Source organism: Diorhabda carinulata, chromosome 2 (assembly GCF_026250575.1).
Source record: "Diorhabda carinulata isolate Delta chromosome 2, icDioCari1.1, whole genome shotgun sequence".
Taxonomy (NCBI): domain Eukaryota; kingdom Metazoa; phylum Arthropoda; class Insecta; order Coleoptera; family Chrysomelidae; genus Diorhabda; species Diorhabda carinulata.
In genome coordinates this window covers 33,012,893-33,037,805 of record NC_079461.1, presented here as the reverse complement: position 1 = coordinate 33,037,805, position 24,913 = coordinate 33,012,893, and the positions used below count along the sequence as shown (strand labels likewise).

Genomic DNA, 24,913 nt, shown 5'->3' with positions numbered 1-24,913 from the left:
AGTTCGGTATTCACATGCTAATTTTGTTGCGGAAGCCCCTACTCTATATTTTGCTCTTCTAATCAGTCTTTTTGCTCAATATCGGGTAAAAATTCTTGATTTTTAACTTTTTGGAAAGTCAAGGCATGGTACTCCTTTTTCACATTCGACTATAGCACGGTAAATGCTTTTAAACTCTAAACTTTAGAGCCAAAACTATTGAAACATACGTTATTTATTTACACGACTATATTTGGAGTTGAAATTTATGATTCCTGAAAATAAAAATCTGCGATAGGATTCCAGTTGTGTCTAAATAGAATTTTTATAAAGAATTATTTTTCAGATGATCCTGGTATAAGCGATTATTGAGAAATGATAAGCAAAAGATGTTATCTGAAGTATTACGGCAACTTTAAGATTGATTTTGACCTCATACTGTGAACTATTTCAGGACGCCTTTTATATTTAAAATTCAGTAGGAAGTCAATTAAATTAATGTAATAATGGTTAATACTATTTTTTTTTGCTTTACGTTACGTCATACTTTTTTTATATTTAACGACTTATTTTAATTTCGTATTCGCCGAATTGCTTTGATAAATCGTTAGGTAAAAAATGGGAAATCCACCACAAATAATGTTTAGCATCCCAACCTTCTAAATAAATTAAGGTTTGTCATCCTCTCTCATCGACTGGTTTAGTAGCTTCCTCAAAGACCAATACATTCAGGTCACATCTCAGAAAGGTTGGAGGTCAACGCTGATCTTGACAACATTCTGAAATGGGGTGGAAGCAATCTGATTGCTGTTTATATATGACCTGGACCGTCACGTGGCTGAACTAGCTTCGCAAAAACTTGGAAGCCTCTTTATGACAAAAAGCTATACAGTTTCTCATCCTCTACAACGGCCAGATTCGTCCATATTTGGAATATTACTCGCACATTTGGAGCTCGGCTACAAAGCATACCCTGAGGACGCTCGACTCAATGCAGAAGAAAGCAGTTCGGCTTATAGGCGATCCATAGTTGACCAGAAACTTGGAAAGCTCTTTCTAGTTGTTAAACATAATCCCACCTAGAGCAGTATAGTAATAATGATAGCCAATAACTATAAAATCGACTGTTCACACGCTTTTATTAGGTTAAAATGAACTTTTTCTTATTTTGAACCCGTCTTTAATATGTATAGATGCGTTGATGGTTGCATCTCGATTTTATAATTATGGGACTGCGCGCTTACGTAGTTCGGCCACTAATTCTATCTTGTTCTAATGCGAAGGATACAAAATTTAGGATTCCTGGTGAATCCAATCAGAAAAATTACATTTTTTGATCGAATTATCGCATCATTATCATTCTTTGACATGTGTGCGAAGTTTACTTTAAATTTGATCGCGCAAAGTACCGCGGAATCGAAAACAAAAAGTTAATTGAAATATACAGACGAAACTAATGTTTTAATAGTTTACATTCGCAGATACGCATTGAACAATCACATGAAATGGTGTCGATGAATTTTCCAAGTTATAACAATAAACAAAAGCATTCGAATCAATTTTTTTTCCATTATTTTCCTTATTTCTCACGAATTGAAAATGTGAGAAGAAAAAGCGTATTAATGTAACGATAATACAATTACCTACATAAATTTACCGATAGGTTATTGCGCCTAATAGAAATGATGTAATTTAACTAGTCCTGAGTCACTTAGGTGATCGACGATTATATTACAGTGGCTAAACACCCCTTGTGGGGTTGCGCCGCATAAATGCTTTCTAGATACGCTAACTGGGGTGAATCGAACCTTGTCATTTGGATACAAGAGTTGTTTGAAAAGTTTCCTACCTAACAGAGAGACAAGAATTTTTTTCAGCGATGTTGTAACCTTTTTAGCCATTCTATACGCTGGGGGGGGGCAAATCTGGGAGATACAGTGATTAATCAATCAATATGAAGTGCAATTTATAAATTGTGGACGTGGTGATTACTGCGGTATAAGAAAGTGCGTTGTCTTGATGGAGAAGTACTCTTTGTTCAAATGCAGTCGTTTTTGTGCAATATCTTTATCAAGTAATGATGCATAATACTCTCCTGGTATTATTTCTCTTTTTTGAGGATGGTCGATGCAAACAATCCCATGGCTATCCCCAAAAACGGCTCTCGTCACTTTTGCTGACTTTTTTCAGAGCTGGTTCATCCATTTTCTTGACTGTTAATTCGTATAGAAGCTCTTTTGTTTATGCTGATAGCCTCTTCTATCTCTCTAACCTCAATCCTATGATCATTCAGTACCATTTTTTAATTTTAACATTTGTATGTCCGTTACTTTTCATAATGTAGTAATATAACCAAAAAAATCAGTCGCTTTGAACGTTAAATATAGTTTTTCCACGAAACTTCTCTCCCGCGCTCCGAAACCACCTTTTACAGCAATAAAATAGATGGTACCGAAGTCATTCTGCGAGGCGAGAAGCCAACCAAGGAATACCGTTATAAGTAGAGATCCAAAAGGAATCCGTACAGGTCCAGCAGATTGGTAGCAGTCTTAATATTTGAAAGAGCAAAGAAGCTCTCGAAGAGCCAGCAGCTGGGCCATCAAACAATCTATAGCGAAGACAAAATCCGGAGCTGTGAACCCATTTAGGTCAATAAAATGTAAGAGGTAAGTCAGTAGAAGTACTGGCAGCAGCCGTCAAAGAGCGCACCAGACACTACAGTTTCAAATCCGAGACAAGCTTCAGATTTCGTGGGTAAAGGAGATAGCCACTGTGGAAGCTGAATATTCACATCTCAGTGGTGGTCGTGTTAGTACCTTCAGACCGAGTAGGAAACAACCTTGAAAATTTGTGACTGAATTTGAGGTAATTTGCTAACAAGAGATTTGAGAGCCGCAACCTTCATCGTAAGGCTTTGACCGGCCTTTTTGTACACCGTTTGAGCCTCACTTTAGTGTCATACGAATCCGAACTTTAAAAAGCTTCGAAAGGAATACCATCAGCAAATATCTAGGTTACAAATCCAGGAGGGAAAGTAAAATCTGTTTAACAGGCTTTCGCGTTATCGTCGACGAAGTATTGATCATCGGAGTATTTTATCTCGTTCACAGTCGCTGCCCACAGTCATTCCATGAAATGTAACTTTCCCTCGGATTCTTTAAATTATTTTTCACGTGAAAAATGATTCGTAAAGCCGTAATTGACGCATGAGAACTTGGGTTTATTCATTTTGTTTGAGGTTTCTTTTTGTATAACACGGAACTGCAATAAGGCAACGCTGTTACATATTCACAACTTACATAACAATGAAACATACACCTTATAACCTCTCCTTCTTCCGCTTGGTTTACCTGACCGTTTACTCTATCCGTTTGGTCACTTGTCCGCGTCGTAAATGGCAAAACCAACCGCCGCCGTTGGCCAAGTTTATGTTAAATACTGGCGAAACAAATTTGCCGACGCTTTGGATTATATCGATAACCGCCTTATAGCATCCATATACAAGCAACTGGTAATCATTATTTACCTGTTACAAACGCATTTCCACGACTATCTTGTATATATTTTCTACGGATATCTCATTAATAAGCAATCGCATTGTAGGTATGCGTGACATTGTATGGATATTACCTAAGTTGTGGGGCTCGAGATTGATAACGGAATGATAAAAATTGTTTCACTGTGTGTTTATGTGTGTGTGTGTGTCGGTATGTTGTAATATATCTGTCCTGTTGCATTCAATATGAGGGTTGTTTCCTACCCTTCAATGATCCATTTTCTTCACTACGTATTTATTTTCATTATTTATAGTACGTCTCAACGTGTAAATACATTAAATTCAACGAGACATGTTGGACTATATTTTAAATGTCAAGTATGAAGCACTTGAACCGTAGAGAGAAGCTTGAAGTATGGTTAACTTATGATCGTACAGATCACATCTTGTAAAAACATATTTAACGTTCAGTTTTAAACTCACGAGGATGGTTCCCGAAGTACCTGGTCCAATAAAGAAAACATTTTTTAACTCAATCTCCGTTTAGCTCCATACACTTTTCACAGCGATGTTAAATAAGTTCAATACCTTCAGCTTCTCAAAATAGCCGACATCACCTCTTCATTGTTGGAGAATCTTCGACAACCGAGCCCTTTCTTCAAGTCTGAGAACTGAAAACAATCCGAGGGGGCTAAATTTGGCATGATTCATTAATTTTGGCCATTGCAATAACAGATGCGGCGGTTTTTGCTTGATTTCTTCTCTCAAACGTTGCATAAGTTCCCATAAAACTCACCGTTGATAGTTTTTCATTTTAAAAGATAGTCAATGAAAGTTATCCCACGCACATCCCAAAAAACCGACTCCATAACTTTTCAGTCCATCGTTTGGATTATTCTTTTGTTTCGGGTGGAAAGTGATGGACACACGTGCTATCCATGATGATGGAATAGCTTTATTCCAACCACTTCACGGCGCTGTTTTTGTTCCATATTGAGTAAATTCGAAATCCTTTTTCTTGTCCAAATTTTTAGTTAATAAGCGATGTACCGCTTTATTTGAAACGTCTATTTTCAGGCGACGTTTGTGGAGACATTTCGCTTCTTGGTAGGACAATAATATTAATTTTGGATTTTGTAACTTATTCACCCAGTATATCGATATTTTTATTAAAAATTTTTGCTAAATATTTAAATCTAAACCAAATAAATAGAATTCAAACAATTGAAAAAGTTAAATTTCTTTCTTAATGTACCAATTCGTAAAATACCGACCTTTGGAATATTAGTCATAACGATTGTTTCGGTAATTTTATATTTTCGCTCTAGAAAATCGAAAAATCATCCGATTTCGATGATTTTTTTTAAATCTTAGTTTTTACGGCGGATTTACGAAAAAAATTATGGGAATGAAAAAAAAATGAAAACATATTGGTTTCAGTGTTTTAAATGTTCATGAAAATGCACTAATTCACGTATAATTGTTGATAACTTTTTACGATATAATCAAATGGAGTTGTTATATTTTTTTCATAATATACACAAAAAAACGAATAAATTGAAAGAAAAATTTCTAGAAAAATGTTGATTTATCATGTTTTTACAATTAAAAATAATAAAATTGACCTTTTTTCACATATTATAATCGTTTGTACCTTTTTTATTAAGTAATCATTGAACAAAAACATTCTTAAAATCACTTATTGTAATCAAGTGTAAAATATTAAAAGTTAACTTTGAAAAATTAAAAATTTTCACCATTGAAAAAATGATATTTTACTAAGGTTGACTGTTAGAGATAAAAAATGAATAAATAAACATTTTTTTCCCAAAATGTTCGTTTTTTTGTGTAGATCAACAAAAAAAATATGTAAACTGCGTTTGATGCTTTGTAAAAAAGTTTTGAACGATTATATGCGAAGAAGCACGTTTATGATCGCATTTAAAGTCATAAAACTATTCAGAATCTCTAAGTGAGATATATTTTTTTAATAAATCCGATTTTCTAGACCCAAAAAACGAGGGGACCGCGAAAATATAAAATTACCATTATTTCTATTCAGTCGTTTCTACTATAATAAATTCATAACTAGACGTAGGTGTGACACGACTGCTATAAAAATTTTTAATATGAGTAGATAAATTTAACTACAGTACTTTGTTAGGTCGATATATACAGGGTGTTTCATTACAAACATTAATTAAGAAATCTAACCTTAAAAAAGTTGTGTGTAAAACTACAGTTAAACATCTTAAATCCAGATTTCTAAAACGCGAAATATCTACAACTCATTCATTTTTAGTATTTGACACCAGATGGCGACACCATATATAACGTATATGTTGGTATGATCTAAAATACGTAAAAATCTAAAATCTAAAAACCACCGATTCCTGATTTACGATTATGTACTGTATTTGGTACGAACTGTGTAACTAATGTCCTCTATGAGTCAGATATAAAACAAAATCATAGGATGTGCCAGTTTTTATTGCAATATTGTAACCCCTAGATACGGGGTTGCCTTTAAAATACGCTATATAATAGCAAAATACATCACGCAATTAAATTGAAGCTATCGATTTGTTTTTATCTTAAAATTATTCATTCGTTCGTTGATGTAATTTTGTTGTAATTACTACCAACGTTTCGTTTATTATAAATAACATTAATTGTATAATTTGGTTATAACAAAATTTTATCAGCGGCTAATGGAGTGCAGCTGTTTTGCATTTCCATTATCAATAACAGGCACAAAAAGGTTTATTTCGAGTTTCGATAACGTTTTATCTTATATTCAGATAATAAACTAGTAGTTTTTTTAATCAGCACTTAAGAATTTCTATTTCTGTATCTACTATCTTAACAAAAATTAAAAGTATGTTCTTCGTTGTGACGAACCGGCCATAAACGTATAATTAACAGTATGAATCATCGTTTAAAGTACATATAAATCAAGTGCAGATCGTATTTACCTTATAAAATTTAGTGTCTATCTAGTAGAGTGCCGTTAGATTTGAATTACCGGTTAAAAGTTTTTCAGCTCACTCTGTAGTTTGCATGACACGCAACAAACAATACCAATATATTATAAATGAAACTACAGTGTGTAATTGTTGATTTTTCATTCATCGAGGTAGCCGCCTTTTGTTTTTATTAATTCTTTGTAACAATTTCGAAAAATAATCGTCATCTATTTGATTGCATTCGTTTTTGCAACACTCCTTTCTGATTTTTTTGTACAACAACTGTGACGGCCAAATCTTTACTTAAAGTACATTCTTTCATTCCAATTCTTCCAAATAGTCTTTGTACAGTTTCGAGGAATGCTTGAGATCTTTGACATGCTGGAAGATAAAGTTTCTGCCAAGCAAATGCTGGTCAGAACGTACTACATTTGCCTTTAAACAGTTTTATAGCATTCTTTTTTCAAAAACCTTTCAATTTTGACCAAATATCCAAACCATCACCGAAACTCTGCTTTGTTTTACAATCGGGATTACACATATATCAAAAAACTTTTATTCTTCTAGACCCAAGTGTCTATATTTTACGTTCCTTAACCCACTGCAACCTCTCAATTTTATTTTGATGACTTAAAGGCCCTTCCAAAAAGGACAGCTCAACTTAATCTCCTTTCCACTGTAGAAGTACTCAGATGCAGATCCCTGGATTTAATGAAAGTTTGACTAGAGATGGACAATACTTTCCCTATTTCAGGCGTGATTTTAAGGGGGAGTTCACGGGGGTCAGGACCCCCCCAAACTGTCTTACTTTCAGTAAAAAATTAGGGAAGCTTTGGTACATTGAAGGAAGATAACTAAACAGTCGCCCAAGGCGTCGTAGGGCTTAAAGGTAATTATAGATTAAAATAGGGCGGCATAAGGCACGCAAAGGTGATACCATACAAAAAAAGTGAGCTTTCTTTGTTTTTATTTCATCCATTACATCATTCTCTTCTCAGGAAGAGGATCGCAAACAAATGATGGTGGAAGCATCCGGTCCTCACTATTTTAACTCTTTAAATATTTAACCCCATCATATTAATTTCTCTTTATATTTTAATTACCTTTATCTTATACGGAATATATTAGATAAAGTAAATGTGAGTGACCTCAATATGGATTTTTCTAATCGGATAATCCGCCAGACCCTGAAATACCAGAATGTGATGCGATAGTGATGATAACACTTTCAACTATCCGATGCTGGTACCTCCACAACCGTCTACTGGGCCAACCTTTTCTATTTCCGTCTCCAGATAAAGTAAATATAATTCACATTCAAATGGATAAAGATTCGTCCATCAGAAACATACAGGCATATATTATAATATGTATACATATACAGTGTGTCTAATTAAGTTGGAATCATATGGAAAACTTTTTTATCAATGAAAAAAAGTTATTCTTGATAAAATTTTAATTCAATGTCCTATAGCTTCGACATATCCCACCTTCTCTTTGTAAACTTTTAATTGTTAGTTTGTCAAACTCTTGTATTAGTTTCCGTATCATATTTGGAGTAATTTTTTGGCGTTCAAATTGGTCTACATCATCAAATGATTCTCGCTGATTCACCTGCTGTTTTTAGTAACTCCATAAAAAAGTCCAGGGGAGTCAAATCAGCAGACCTTGGAGGTCTAAAAATATCTGTGAAACACCTTCCCATTAAACATATTTTCCAGGAGTACTTTAAAGTTTAATGTACTATGGATAGAAATACAGTTTTGTTGGAACCAAATTATTATACGTTCTTGTAACGGAAGGTCGTACAAAAAATCACATACTTACTTAGTTACGCATACGTTCTTTTTTAAAAAAAATTTTTTTATTACAAATTTTGAATCACTGTTAGACCACCAGCGATAATTTTGTGATTGTCCATTCAAACTGTAAAACATTTTCATGACATTGAAATTTATTCGAAAAAAGTTCAAATTGAGCTTTGTTCTAATCTATTTTTTGCATATTATTTAGTTTCATTTTGATATTAATTAACAGTAACATCCTTCGGTTACAAGAAACTTCATAAAATTGGATTTGAATTAGTTTTGTTTCATTAAAATGTTGATACCAAAAATTGATATTCATTCAGAAAATTTTTTCGTTAAAATTTGGGTGGACTTTTGTTCTATTCATTATTTTTTTATAAAATTAGAACTTTTATAGAGCGAGGACGCTCTAATTGTCAGGATAGCCGAGTTGTAAGTATTTTTATATTTTAATTCGAATTTCGCGCTCTATAAAGGGAATTTTCAGACGTTAGATTGGTAACACTGATCGAGACGTCAGATAGATGTAAACACAATAAAAATAAAGATCATTTTGAAAAAATCCAAGAAAGAAGTTTACAGCTACGTGGGATGGCCAGAATGAATTCAAAAAAAAACTTTTTCTGATCTTTATTTTTATTGTGTTTACATCTATCTGACGCAAGTCTCAATCGGTGTTACCAACCTCTCAAAATTCCCTTTCTTAGAGCGCGAAATTCGAATTAAAATATAAAAATACAGTAAATAATCACAAAACCAGAATTTGCTGTAATTGCATATTTGAATATAACTTTTAATTCTAAACAACTTTACTTTATAACATTTATAAAAAATAAAGATACTTTACTCTTGCACAAAATCAAATTTTTTGACAAACCTCGTATACTGCTTTAAAAAATTAATATCTGATGGTTGTATTTTAACTTTTGGACCATGCAGAACTTTTTATCAAGAATAATTTTTATTCATAAAACCATTAATAAAAAAGTTTTCCATATGGTTCCAACTTACGTAAACACACTGTATATATATTATAATTTCACTTTTTGAAGTTCATTCATACGATATAATGTGTTTAATTAGTAGGATGAGCAGTAAGAAGTATACTTCGTGATTAACGAAATTTGATTCGTGGACTTGTTGATGTCGTGCACTTTGTGATGATTTCTATCTATTCAGCGTTCGATTTAAATGTCGTATCAATGCAGTTTTCGTAGATATGTCGATCGTTATAAACTTTATAAAAAAACATATATTTTATAGTCCGGGAGCCCACAATACTAAAAGTGCATTGTCTGTGAAATCACAATCTAGCTTAAAAATTTCTATTCTCATTGTTTTCTCTTCTGGACTATCAGTATCAGTTCTAATTTTATCTTCAGATGATGAGGTTGCTCTATTTAAAGTAGAAACAAAAGAGACGACCTTGGAAATTACTGCATTTGGTTCTGGTTCTGTAAATTACTCATCTTGATGCCGAAGTTGAAGAAACACTCTGATATTGAGAAATTACACTAAACCCTCTTTATATTTTGTAACCACCAACTTTGAAAATATTCCCAGGTAAAGCTCCATTATTGTCAAACGGTGATTTTGCCAATTGTTTCGTCATTAGCAACCTGTTTGTAAATCAAAACGTTAATCAAAACGTCAAAATCATTATACACTGCCAAGCAAAAAATTGTGGTTACTTAGTAGGATTAGTAATTGAAGTAATTTTTTTCCGAGACCTGACAGCTGTCATTCGATGTATTACAATACGACTTAAATGAAAAATATGCCTTTGCGCTAATTGAACATTCACATTTCCCTTGCCTGTCTTCCAGTTTACTGTTGATTCTTTGTGTAAAATCTAACGATTGCAAAGTGTAGTGATTTAACAGGCCCATAATGCCTTTAGATCCGATTGTCGTGGAAAGAATTGTTGTGCTGTTACAAGATCGTCGAAGGCAACGTGAAACTGCAAGAATTGTTGGTGCTAGTCTTTGTGGTGTGTCCAGCGCTTTCTGGAGACTGGCCTGATCACTAGAAGACCAGCGTCTGTGCGAAAAAGAGTTACCACTAAACGAGATGACCGTTTTTTGGTGTCCACAAGTTTGCGGAATAAACCATCTACTGCGAAATAAGTTAGAAGAAGACTTCATGGTGCTGGACTGTCATGCAAAAGAATGGCTACAGGTCCTCCGTTACAACACCAGCATCGGACTGCAAGATTGACATTTGCCGTTCGTTGGAATGATGATGACTGGAGCTGGGTATTGTTCTCAGATGAGTCGCGTTTTTGCCTAACTAGATCAGATGGACGTCGACGAGTGTGGAGAAGACCTGAGGAAAAATATGCTGAAGTTTGAATTGACGGGTGTCTTCTATTTGGCGGTGGATCAGTTATGGTTTGGGCGGGAATCACTGCACAAGCTCATACAGAGTTAGTCATCATAGAAAATAGCTCCCTAAATTTTCACAGGTACATTACAAAGGTGCTAGAAGACCATATTATGCCTTTCATGGTGACTATGGAGGAACGTGGTATTTTTATGCAAGATGATGCGATGCCACATACAGCCAGAATTTTCAGGGAGTATCTGGATGAGGTAGAAAATAGGCGGTTTAACTGTCCAGCCCGCAGCTCAGACATGAATCCCATAGAACATGACTGGAACGTGTTTGGAACGAATGATCTGCAGACACACACAAGCACCAAGAACTCCCCAAGACCTTAGAAGATTCCTGTTGCAGGAATGGGATAACATCGACCAGAATTTGATCCGTAACTTAATTCAAAGTATGCCGCGTCGACTTCAAGCAGTCATCAATGCAAGAGGAGGGAATACACGTTATAAGTGTCAAGTTTTTTTTATTTTGTTCGTTCCATATCTTCCCTAACATCAAAATGTTGAATTTCGCCCAAAATATATATTTATTGCTTTTTCAGGATAAATCATTAAATCCAAGAGAAAAATGCTTTTTCTTTAGTATAGAGTATCACATTCAGATTACAAAAGCAGATGGTGACCTACATTTTTTGTTCGCCAGGGTATTTTTGAATAAATTTCTATATATTCAAAATAAAACATATCACAAACAGCACAATTTAAATCTAATTAATAAGAAAAACGGGCAACGTCTTGTAATGGTACGGAATAGTTATTTAATTTCCGAATAGCCCTCGTACAAAACGAAATTATCTAAACAAAAATGAACGAATATACATTTATAAATATAAAGCTTTTATGTATTGAAAATGGTAAAACGTGAGGATTACGAGAGATATCACCAACTATTATAAATGTACGCTGGTGCTAGCGGACGATAGCGTCGCGACGATCGTTAGCCTGTGGAAGTTTAATGAAAATATACGAAATAGATTCAATTTGTATGACATCGATAAGGCTTGACCAATAATGATGACAGTTGCCGAAGCGTATTTTCAATATAGAAACGTTCGATTGGCAAGAAGAGTTGTAGGATTGATATTCTCCAAAAACTGCAGATACAGCCAATGGGACGTGATATAATAGAGAATACGAATATGAAACGTTCCTCACCATAACTTTTCAATTAATAAATATCAAGAATAATCGGAAGTATTGTTTAAAACGTTTGATCTTCAATGTATCCAATTGATTTGAAACTAACATTAAAAAATCAAGTGAACTTTCCAATGCAGTACAATCTCTATAGTTCGGCCATCTCGGGACCGGACTACCGGCCGAACAACAAAATGGCCGGACTAACCGGATGTAATACCCTATTAAACCTATTACCTACGTTAAAAAAATCAACAAAAAACGTTGTTAAAACATTTTAACAGCATTTTGTATTTACCAACAAGAAGATTTAACGTGTCTTTGTTAAATTGCCTTGTTGTACAACTCGTATCTACGTGTTTTAGTAACACATTTAAAAAGTAAATACAGATACTGGTTCAAAGATAAAAATGAAAATAAAAACATACTATACACAATGAACCAACGCAAAATATATTTGCGGAAATCACTTTTTCAATACACATAACCTTCAAAAATTCGCGGACCGGGCCGGATAGCCATCGCTCACCTGTTTATGTAAGACTTTTTTGCAATCTATCGCATGTTTAGACCCGTTCTGTTTTCTGAGTACATTGAAATTGATGTGTTTATTTGGCGTGGATTAAGTAGAGTACAAATACAGCGAATATTTTGACGGTAGTGAGTTTCCAAGCGAGAAAAAACCTCCTTCTACTAATCCATTCATTTTGGACTAACGTGTGCCTCTAAGGCTTTATGATAAATAGTCAAAGGCGACATTCCATCAGTCCTCTTTACAACATATTAACCACAGATATAATGCACGTAGACTTTTTTTACTGATGACACTTCGACAGTTACGTTTTTTTACGTTTAAATTGATCTGTTTTATATTTTAGTGTTGTTCTAAGTTTGCAATTTTCTTTCGTACTTTTTAAGAGTAAAACGTGTAGATGATGTCAAATATGGTTTTGATAGCATTGCAAAACTCACCTTTCTCAGTTTCAGGTTCTTCTAGCGGTGGTTTTTCGTGCGAATCGCCTGAAACAAAAAATAAAATAATATTTATAATAATAGTAGATGGATCTCCAAATCCTGATGAAGTTCTTAAATTAATAATTGAAATGACTTCAAAGAATCATCCCTCGGGTAGAGACGAAAACAATTAATACCGAAACAATAATTTTTTCATAACCTTAGATACAAGTTCAACGATATTAACCATATTAAGTGGACTGGAAAGTTGATAGGCTGACACATAGATGACGTTACTAGTATTAAATCTGTATGATTTTCGGTTAGCCCCAACCTTCAGAAGACAAATGAAGGAATTTGACAACTGTCGCACTATTAATTTGTGAGTTATATCATTTTAAGTGAAGCAATTTTTGTTAGTTTGCAAACATGAATAAAAAGGTATTTCGAGTGTTAATGAAGTATCCATTTTCGACAAAAAAAATATATTGAAGCTGAAACTTGAATCGATAAACATTATTTGAGCTTTGTTGGAGCAACTTCAAATACGTCGAATGGATCTCTTGTGAAAATTTTCCTGGAAAATTGATTTCAAACCGAGCTGACATAAGTTGGCCACAACGCTGTCCCAATTTAGCACATATTGATTTATTTTCTATGCGGTTATGTCAAATTTTAATCAAACCTACTTCCAAGGCATGATTAAAAGAAAATGACCGTCACGAAATGGCAACCATCACGGATAATACCAACCTAGCCGGCAATTTGATTAAATGAATGCCGTGAACGCAACAGTTCACATTTGGACGATGTTATTTTTCAGAAAAAAATCCCTAACAATGTATTTCAATATGTGACAAAAATTTTCTCAATAAACTCCTTGTTTTCCTTAAAATTGTTTTATTAAATGTGAGCTTTTTTTGAGACACATTGTACTTGTACTGTAATTTTTTTTAGCATTTTTCTGGCAATTATATGCGTGTTACGAGGGAGCTTCTTGGATTGAAATCCTAGACTATGATTTTTGAAGTGGTGGTACTGTAAACAGTGTGTTCAGTATGAAAATAACGAACCGTTCCAGACATGCCAATTTAATAAATCTTAAATTTTGTTCTTAACCAAGAGTCGCTTAAAGTTAACTCGTTAAAACAGGTCAATAACGATACACACTTATATCATAGAACATTTAAAAGACGATATGAATGTTGCGTCACCGCCTCCACTGGCAAACGTGAACAGCCGCCGTCAATAAGTATTTATTTCAGACATCGATAAAGACGACTGCGATTGGTAAATGGTAAGCTGGTGATTGAATCACAGCGGTCGTCCCTTTTCTTCTTCATCGTTATCAAATACAATTCGATTCGAGTATTTTTGGTCCCGCTGAGACTTCCCACCTTGTTTTTCGTACCTTTTAGCTCACTTATCGGCGATAAAAATCAACCCAGTCACATCGTATCAAAATTTAACAAAGAAACAACACAATTGATTATTATTGTTATTACCAGTCTGAGTGATTGTTAGATTGGTGGTCGGGAAAAAAAAACGCTGATTTATCGAAAGCATAAATGTTGATGATATCATAGATTTATTGTATAATTACGCATTAGGTACGAGGTGTGATTAAAAAGTACTGTTTAGAAATACATTCGATGTACAAATTATTCTCGGCGTCTCCTTTTCCGCCCGTAATTTGGATTAATATTGTTTAAAACAAACTAAAAAACTTTTGTGCTTCTTAAGCACATCGAACCAAAAATGTTTTTTAAATGAGCTTAACACAATAATTAATGAAAAATGAAAAGCGTCGACGACTCGATGTACGAAAAATAGCCGTTCCGATTAGGTATTGTGTCGTTTGCAAATAGTCGATTTCGTTTATAAGCAGAAGAAACAGGGCCTAGTACAGAGCCTTGAGGCACTCCTCATTCTATTGATTTGCAAGAAGACATCGTTGTATCAACCCTTACAAGCTGACTTCTTTTTGTAAGGTACAACGATGCAAAATACGTTACAGACAAAGAAGGTTTGATACAAAAACTAAACTAGTCGTATATTAGCGAAGGCTTGCCAGAAAATGTTGTCGGAAACACGACCGTTAAGGCTTTGAGCAGCAGTGGTTGTAAAAAGATTCCAAATTGAAATCACGGTGGTTAGATTTCCACAATATTGCGATTGAACTGGTATGCGTACAGATAAAGGGAGAAGTTCCAGTTGGAGGCTGAAAACTAGAAAAAGACAGTTAATCATAGGATTATACATCAAATATTGAATATTAATTTCTGTAATCTAATTTTAATATAATGAATTATGGAAATTATATTGAACGCGTTGACTGGACTGGTTGAAAATTATACGAAAGTACGAGATCAATATTAACATTGCACATGTTTGGGTTAATCCTCAGTATAAAAATCCACTTGTGATTTATAGCGCCGTTTGTAACTGCAACGTAAAATGTTTTTTTTTTCTTCTCTTAAACAAAGAAAAACGTTGAACGTTTGCACCACCTAAGGCCATTTAGCTTTGCAAAAAGGAACAAACATCTAAATTAGATAAGAAATAAAGGATAGCAATCGGGGGTTTTTAAAAACTCGCCTAAGTTGGAACTAATAATAATTAAGATAAAAATCCAAAGATTAATGTAAAACTGTACAGGAAAATTTTATGTAAAAATTCCACTACTCTATATCTTCTTGATAAGTATGAAATATCGTTTACTTCCAGGTATACACCGGCAAAGAAAGAAAATGAGGGAAAAATAATTACAGACGCCATTTAACTGCTATTTCCATTATCGTTTTTTCTTTAAAATTAAAAAAAGAACAGAGAAATTGTTTTTTCTCGTGATTTTACGATTATATATTGAGCTTTTTTGTCATAGATCTTTTTAGCCTGGGATCTTTCACCATTTCCCTGTAATCTAGTGAACTCGTTCCGTTAGTGGCATTGCCAGAAAATAAGATAAAATAAGAACTTGGTGGTATTGAACTGCTACAACATCCTGCATTTTGTCTGGACCTTACGCCGCCAGATTACTGTTTCATCGGATCCTTGGCGAAATTCTTGGGTGGGAAAAAATTTAATTCCAAAGGACATTGTCCACAACGACGTCAATAGTGGAGTTAATGAATAAAAGATGCAACAATGTATTTTTATATGACAAAACTTTAGTTTTAGAAACGTTGAGACAGAGATTAGAATCGCACCATGATTTAAAGGTGATTAGATCACTAGATTTGGTCCCATGAAGTCCCGTGTGATTAAGGTTGCTTTAAGAGAAACCAAGACAAACTAGTGTCGTTTGCAAATAGTCGATTTCGTTTATATCATCAGCATTCAGCATTTTGTCTGCACCTTACGCCGCCAGATTACTGTTTCATCGGATCCTTGGCGAAATTCTTGGGTGGGAAAAAATTTGATTCCAAAGGACATTGTCCACAACGAGCACTAAGAATCTTACAGATTAAACGACGTCAGTAGTGGAGTTATTTAATAAAAGAGGCAACAATGTATTTTTATATGACAAAACTTTAGTTTTAGAAACGTTGAGTCAGAGATTAGAATCGCACCATGATTTAAAGGTGATTAGATCACTAGATTTGGTCCCATGAAGTCCCGTGTGATCATGGTTGCTCTAAGAGAAACCAAGACAAACTAGTGTCGTTTGCAAATAGTCGATTTCGTTTATATCATCAGCATTCAGCATTTTGTCTGCACCTTACGCCGCCAGATTACTGTTTCATCGGATCCTTGGCGAAATTCTTGGGTGGGAAAAAATTTGATTCCAAAGGACATTGTCCACAACGAGCACTAAGAATCTTACAGATTAAACGACGTCAGTAGTGGAGTTATTTAATAAAAGAGGCAACAATGTATTTTTATATGACAAAACTTTAGTTTTAGAAACGTTGAGACAGAGATTAGAATCGCACCATGATTTAAAGGTGATTAGATCACTAGATTTGGTCCCATGAAGTCCCGTGTGATCAAGGTTGCTTTAAGAGAAACCAAGACAAACTAGTGTCGTTTGCAAATAGTCGATTTCGTTTATATCATCAGCATTCAGCATTTTGTCTGCACCTTACGCCGCCAGATTACTGTTTCAACGGATCCATGGCGAAATTCTTGGGTGGGAAAAAATTTGATTCCAAAGGACATTGTCCACAACGAGCACTAAGAATCTTACAGATTAAACGACGTCAGTAGTGGAGTTATTTAATAAAAGAGGCAACAATGTATTTTTATATGACAAAACTTTAGTTTTAGAAACGTTGAGACAGAGATTAGAATCGCACCATGATTTAAAGGTGATTAGATCACTAGATTTGGTCCCATGAAGTCCCGTGTGATCAAGGTTGCTCTAAGAGAAACCAAGAGAAACTAGTGGCGTTTGCAAATTATCGATTTCGGACCTTGCGCCGCCATATTACTGTTTCATCGGATCCATGGCGAAATTCTTGGGTGGGATTCCAAAGGACATGGTGAAATGTTACGTTTTTCTTCAAATTTTACGAATATTCTTTAGTTCATTTATCGTGAAACAGTAGTCGCTTCCAATTTATTTATACCAACGTTCTTGAAGAAATTAATTTAGTGTCGAGCTTTCTAAAACGTCCTCTACAACCGAAGTATAGAATCAAAGTAAATTCAGTAATTGTGTGGTTAATATTAGCTTGTAAGTTTTTATAACATCTTTTGCTTTTTATATGAAATTTTTACAAAATTCCAATCATCCTTAATAATTCATTTTTTCGGAGAAATATCCTGGTTTAGTTAAGTGAAAGCGGTTTCTCTTCCTAAATCATATACCGTGAGAATTACTCGGAATAGTGCAGTGCGACAAATTTTAACATCGTTTCACCAAGGGCTTATTAAAGTGTTTACTAAACTGGGTTAAAACCATTGATCATCATTGGCTGGATTTCTAACATCAACAACTGATATTATGAGACACCTACTAAATTTGATAAACGTTTAGGCCATTCTTTCTTTACTTAAGGGTGCTTTCTAGCCTCGGCGTCTCTCATAAAGTAAATAAGAGTATCTAGTAAATCCACATTGTAAATCCAATGACAAATCGACGCCTGAGGTTACTACATACTTCCTATTGATTCCATAGCTTTCTTCACAATGTACTGAGTATCCTATTAGAATAGATTTGTATTTCTGAATTTTTGTATGACCCTCGTAACAGTAATCTACCATAGAGAAACGTATGATTGTATTGCTAGTGATTTATGTTTTATAAATCGACTGGTCTGTAAATATGGTAGAACTGGTGATCAAGACAAAGAAGGCGGGCGGGCTGGTCAACATGGGAATGTGTTACCGCGAGATTCTACATCGAGATTGGTCGTAAGATTTCTAAAAATTTGTCTCGTATCCGATTCTAGACCTTGTGAAACTCGTTTTAATGTCGTTCTACTTCTACATCGTTTATTTACTCCTTTTGTACTGTGTTTCCAAGGAAGTGAGTAAGATAAACGGTCGAATTAAATATGTAAAAAGTTTGATTTAAAATATTTCCTTCATTCGATCACAATTTACAAATTTATTTATAGTTTATGTCAAAATCTAATCTAAATATCCTCCTGGTGATCTTAGCAAGGATAATGATATGAATGACGGTTTTGCTTTCTGTCCTTGATAATTGAGAAAAATTTCGAACTTATTTCGAACATGTTGATTGAAAAGTGAGTAGGCTAGCATAGAAAAAGGGAATTATTTAGAAAAATTGCCTTCGAATACGGTACAAAAATCATTTTTTATATAACTATTTGTCTTTAGCCTCAAAATAGGCTTTGGTTTCCAACATAACCTCTTCATCGGGGCAAAATTCTGTCCAACGAGCATCTTCTTGAGGTCTGATAACAGTAAAAAGTTGCAGGGGATTACATCTGGAGAATACGGTAGATACTAAAGTAATTCGAAGCCAATTTCAAGCAATTTTGTCATCTTTTCTATTAATTTGTGACATGGTGTATTGTCTTAATAAAAAAAAAAAACATTTTCTTCTTATTCAAATTCGATATTTCGTCCTTTAAACGCTGCAATAACGCTACTTAATAGTCGCTGTTTATGTTTCAAGATGGTCGAATATACCGATGCTATACATTGTCACATATCGACTCTAAAATTGGGGTTTATTACGACAGCTCCAAACACGGCTCAGAATAATCAATTCGTTTTAGTTTTTGGCTGAATATGCTTTCGCATATCCAAATATTCATGTCCAAAACTTTCTTTTGTATATCTTTGGGGTCTCAGCTCACTGTGAGGTTGTATGGAATTAATTCGTGGAGTTTTTTGATGTTTCCGTTGGTGACAGTGAATTTTTCTGGGACAAAGTCCAAATAATGTCAAAGTCAATCTTTGGCTTCAATATATTTTTTGTCAAAAAAATTCCTTTTTATCTATTTCTTCGAACTAACAAAACTTGCTTTTTACTCGAGGGAAAGTTTTGAACTTTCCGAGGACAATTTCATTGTCTTATTTTAACTGATTATATTTAAAGTAAAATAGACTGATAGTTTTCTTAGTAGAATTTCTTACAGTTGTAAAATCAAAATTTTAGTTACCAGCATTGTTGACAGTTTTTACGATTCGTGTAAAAGGTTTCATTTTCAATTTCTAAGAAATCGACTCTGTACAGTACTCTGTATAATAATAATGTTGTCTAAATGAATCACGCCCGTAGAAGAGATAGATAAGGTCTTTGATGATAACTCTGGAAAATACAAAATGACTTTTTCAAATCACTCTGATTAGTTTCTGATTCTCGTTATTAAAAAGTAATCAATACGATATTAAGATACGTCAGATTGTGAGATTTACGTTTCCAATAGTTTAAATCTAAATATGAAATAGATAAAATACAGTCTCCAAAAGATTCGAGCTTCAATCCACCAGAAATTCTGATATACTTGTTCTTGTGGATCCCCTTTATCGACGTGTTTAGACTGTTTTCCAAGCATCTTATAAATAATTTTTAATACAACAAGAATAATAATCAGCGTCTGGATACAAAGTCCAGCTTTTACTTGTTCAATGGTCCTCCAAAAGATTCAAGTTGTAAACTTTCAGAAACGCCGCTGGAATCAAATCGACACCACTTTTCAGAACGTCTGACTGAAACTATAAAAATATGATGCAACTTTAGAGTCGCTGTTAAATCTTTCACCCCTTAACTCGGCCTTCAACTTAGAAGGACCAAATCAGGGATGTATGGTGAGTCCTCAAGCCACATAAGAGAGCAGTAGCCTTAGAAAGCGAAACCTTGTGGCTTGTCCATGCTGCAATTTGATTTGTTTTTGGACGCAGGTCATTTGGAACAATTTCTTCCTCTAATTTAATGTGTTCATGGAGTAGTCACAGAACTGCACGTGGGTTATCTTCTGATGATTCCTGTCCCCATCGAAATAAATTAGACCAATTTTTAATTATCACTCATTCTGTTTTTGATTTGATCCTACTCTAGTCAAAAATTTGAGATATTTTGAGAACAACTTGACTGAGTGGTCATTCGAGTTCTACTATAATAAAAAGAAGCAGCAAGTTGAAGCAGACGCTTGCTTAAAGATATTCGCGGACTCCAAGAACTCATTGGGGGTTCCCCCTTAATCGACGGGATTAGATTGTTTCCCAAGCATCTCATTTTAATGCAACAAGAACAATAAACGTCTGGAGACAAAGTCCAGCTTCCGTTTTAAAACGATCCGATAGATCATGGAAATCTAACGACTACGGCTACGTATCTGGTATCTGGTAACAGCGGCAGCGACGCCGGTCAATTTGTAAAAGCGTCTCGAGTATATAAATATATTGGCGATACAGACACCGTAAACGTATTTGATTTAATGCGAAACACTCGTTGAGTAATGTCCCGCCGATATATACAAGAGTAGATACGAATAGAGCGTCTCTATACACATACACGCGAAGCTCTAACCAGATCGAGGAGAATTTGAGCTATAGGGACGGCCTTCGGGCAGGAAATGAGACTCTGGACGCAATCGCTTCTACTTATCTGCATAGAATATAACCGGGCCGTTGCTTCTGCTTTCAATTTATTTTAATAAATCTGAGGAAATACATCAGCGCATCAGCCAATCCAAGCACAACCTGATAAGCTATTGGGGAAAGTGGTGTGTTATGATGGCGAATACGGAGATTTTCGTGAATGTGTATACTTTAGATAGTTCACATACATATATATATATAGGTGGATACGAACCGAACGAAGCATCTGATAAGAAGCGCTTTTGTTGAAACTTTAAATGTTTTAATGAAGAATTTTATCTTTTAATAGATCAATGAAACTGTCGCAATTATTAATATACGAAAGGGAAATATTGATAAACATATATTAATTGATAAAATTTATTTTATTGCGGATGTTAAGAATGACTGCCGTAATAATAAAGGACGTCTATTTTTAGTTAAAAGAAGAAAAAAAAAAGGATTCGACGGTGTCCCACTCTTAAAATAACTGAGTATAATAGACAATACTGTTTATTTTGGAAATCTATATAGATTAGAAATACTTATAATGCTGTTTATCTAATATCAAAAATCTTATATTTACAAAAAGAGATAAGAGACGCCCACTCACACGAACTAAATAGTAAATAACTTGTCCAGATCCGCATTTTAATTTTCAGAATCATTTTAAAGTAGAGATTACACAAAAAATTGATCCCCTGGAATTTCCAGATAAAACCGATAACTAAATCGAATAATACTGAGAAAATAATGAACTAAATCACTCTATAAGTTATGTGACTGCCCCAAAGATGGCGTTGTAATTGTCAAATCTATGAAGTACTGTCAATAGACTACGTGTAGAATTTCTCGATATTTTGATTGGTCAAAAAAAAAGTGACAGCCATTTAAGTGAAGCTACTATCGTTATTTTCAAAACAACGGATTCAAAACAATTTCCTGTGTTAATTTATCATTGCTTTTGGATGAAAAAAATACTGAACAAGCTCAAAAATGAGCGTCAAATTGGCAAAGATCAATAAAAAAATATGTGAAATTTGTAGCTTGTTTGTTGCTATTTAGTTGCCGAAAAAATTGCAATTACTGCTAAATTCATATAAAGCTAGCATAAAATTTTGATAAATCAATAAATATCCAGTCAACTAGTGAACAAAAATTTGTTGCTGCTACCGAAAATTAAAAAAAAAAGACCAGACGAATTTTTTATACTAGCAGTAATTTTCTTGGCATATTCTAGCTTGAACTCGACTTGTTACACGGAAAATGGAGAAGAGATTTAATTGCTGCATTGAACAATGTTCAAATGAGCCTAAAGAATAAGCAACAAAATCGATTTTTAAATGTGGTCCTTTTGAAATAATTTTCAAACGGCTCTACTGATCGATTTCAAAAAACCACGTCGATCGCCGTCAGTCTGATCGAAATTAGTTGATTTGTTTGTGTGTTATCTTTACAAAAATAAATTTTTTTCAACTTTCCGTTAATAAAATCGAAAATTTTCAAAAATCGGAAAGTTATTGGTTTTACCCCGTTTTTCGAAAATCGATTTTCCCTTAGATCTCGACGTTTTGAGGTCCTAGGAAGCTTAATTGAATATTTCCGCGATGATATCTGTATGTCTGTGTGTAGTTCAAGCTAGCATATGTCAATAAAATTACAGCTAGTATAAAAAATTCGTCCGGTTTTTTCTTTAATTTTCGGTAGTACTTGCAGCAACAAATTTTAGTTCACTAGTTGACTGGATACTTATTTATTGAAATTATATGAATTCAACATTAAATGCGATTTTTCGCGAACGGCTTAAGCAACAACATCGCGGTTTCAGCAACTAAATAGCAACAAACAAGCTACAAATTGTGCATATTTTCTTATTAATTTTTGCTAATTTGACAGAGCTTCAGAAACGACTCTGCTCTAACGAAAAGTCGTACAGATATCGATGATTTAGAACGTTATGGTCTTCGAATTGAAATGGTTACTCCAAAAAAAGTTGTGCACTTGTCTATGGTGTCTATGGTGGAATGGCTTTCCCTGAAGTCTCATATGTTTATAGTGATATGGCTCTATATGAAGATCATACGTTTGGTGGTTTCCTTAATTTGGTAAACATCATGATTTCGGCTACTTTCCGCAAAGTAATATGCATTAATTTGATTATAGCTTTCTTCGATAAGTGTTCTAGTATTTTCCATATGTTTGAGTTTTGAGAATGCGTCAATGACTAAAAAATATTTCTTATTACTAGACACTAATCGTCACGTTTCCTTGGTTAACGTTATTATCAACAATTTCACTTCGAACAAATTATTGATTCTCTTAGTCTCGGAAGGAAAAAAACCAATTAGAACACATTTTAAACCAACCACGAAATCATTATTTTTTAATTTCACTATCCGAATTCAAATCGCTCCTAGGTGGGTGTGTAAATCAAGATAACCGACTCGGTTTCAACGAGTCCCGTGGTGTAAAATAGTTCTCAAAGCGTGACTTGAGCTTTCACAAAACATGCATCTCGTACTTGTATGTTTTGTCTTTTTCTACATCTCTCTCAGAACAAATTCCAAGTATCATGTACAAACGTAGAAAAAAAAAAGAAGGGCGGGAATTAATACCGAGAAGTCGATATTGAAATTTACAAAGTCCGTTAAACGAGAAAGTTCCAATTAAGATTGTGGATGGAGCTATAGCGTTATAAGAGTGACTGATCTTTTGAATAGATTAGCGTTAGATGGAGACACCGTCGAAGATAAGTCGAATTCATTTCTTTGATAAAATGGGACTTGAATTACTGATACCAACAAACTTTTATAACATGATTTACTAAACAACGACAGATAATTTTAAAACGTTCTAGAGACCCGAACCGGTTTGAGATACTGCCTTTGATAGCAAGATTTTTTTCCAGTTGATAATTCGTTACACAAAACGGACGAATATTGATCTATTTGTTAAGCTAAAACACCATAATTCATTCGAAGAATACGTGGAGTAATAAGACGAACTTTTCAACCAGTTCCGAACCTCTAAATTGGAATTTTTGAAACCTCTGGTCATATTCACACACAATGACGAACGCGCCTTTCCGTCTAAGACGATAACTTCATCGAAACGCGCGTTAAACAAGGTAACTGTGAGTGTTGGTAATGTAAGCAGTTGGGAACCAGTCAAAGATTCCAGGTAGTCAGCGGATACGAGGTGTGGTTAGTGACTGTTAGCTGTGGAAAGGTTTATAGACCGACACGTAGGGGAATCAGCAAGCCCATCAAACTGAAGGGCTCTCACTTAAGCCCGACGATATCTCTACTAGCGACTCATGTGAAAAATCTGAGCGTTTGTGTAGTGGTTGTTTCACAGATATACAGAAAATCTTTAACAATACCTCAATGGCTACCATTGAGGACCCTAAATATAGCTGGAATGTCCCTCTACGAAGGGGAATGTCTAGTCAAAAGATCTCTGTCGTTAAGGTTGAAGAGAGTTATGTGGAGCTGCCAGCACGGAAGTACAGGTACTCTCAATGGGCTCCTAATTTGCAAATGGGTTCCGGCAAGTCCCCGCCGTATTGTGGTACTTGAAATTAATGAACCATATGTTCTTCTGAAATGATTCCGAGCAGGTAAAACTATTATGGTTCTATTCCGACTTACATAACTTGATATACACCGATTTTGTCCTAAAGATAAACGGTTCCACGTCTCCATCCAACGCGGTAAGTTCCTAGTACGAGTGTTGTTGAATAATAACTTCATTTTAACAATTATTATAATATGGTGTCCTTTAAGGTACTCTCCCTGAGACAAGGTGCACTTCTCCGACGCCGTTTCCACAGTTGATAACATTGCTCGAAGTATTCAGTTGTGTTGCTGTTCAGTTGCAGTGTTGTTTCTGTTGTTTCTGATAACTTCCATATCTCCCAACTGTCTTCCCTGAAGTACCATTTTGCATTTCAGTATCAAGGAGAAATCTCAATAAGACGAGTGGTCTGTCTCGGCTTCGTCCTAAAAACTTACAGACAACGAGTGACGTGCGAGAGGGCGCATTGTCCTGATGAAAGATCCACCTGTGGTCAAATGCGATCGAACTCTGGCTACACGAGCTCTGAGACGAAAACTTCAACGTAAAAATTTCCGTTCACTCTCTGGATGGACGAGGCAAAGTCCTTTTTTGAACAATGCCTTT

The 24,913-nt window shown here is 34.6% G+C and overlaps 1 protein-coding gene across 1 annotated transcript in view; it reads right to left on the bottom strand.

Annotated features, from left to right (window-relative positions):
* The window catches only part of LOC130890771 (zinc finger protein ush), a 181,244-nt gene that overhangs the window by 91,592 nt on the left and 64,739 nt on the right, over window positions 1-24,913 (bottom strand). The window contains exon 2 of the mRNA XM_057795081.1: window positions 12,749-12,796. Coding sequence (XP_057651064.1) covers window positions 12,749-12,796 — 48 coding nt within the window. The remainder of the gene's footprint in view (window positions 1-12,748; window positions 12,797-24,913) is intronic.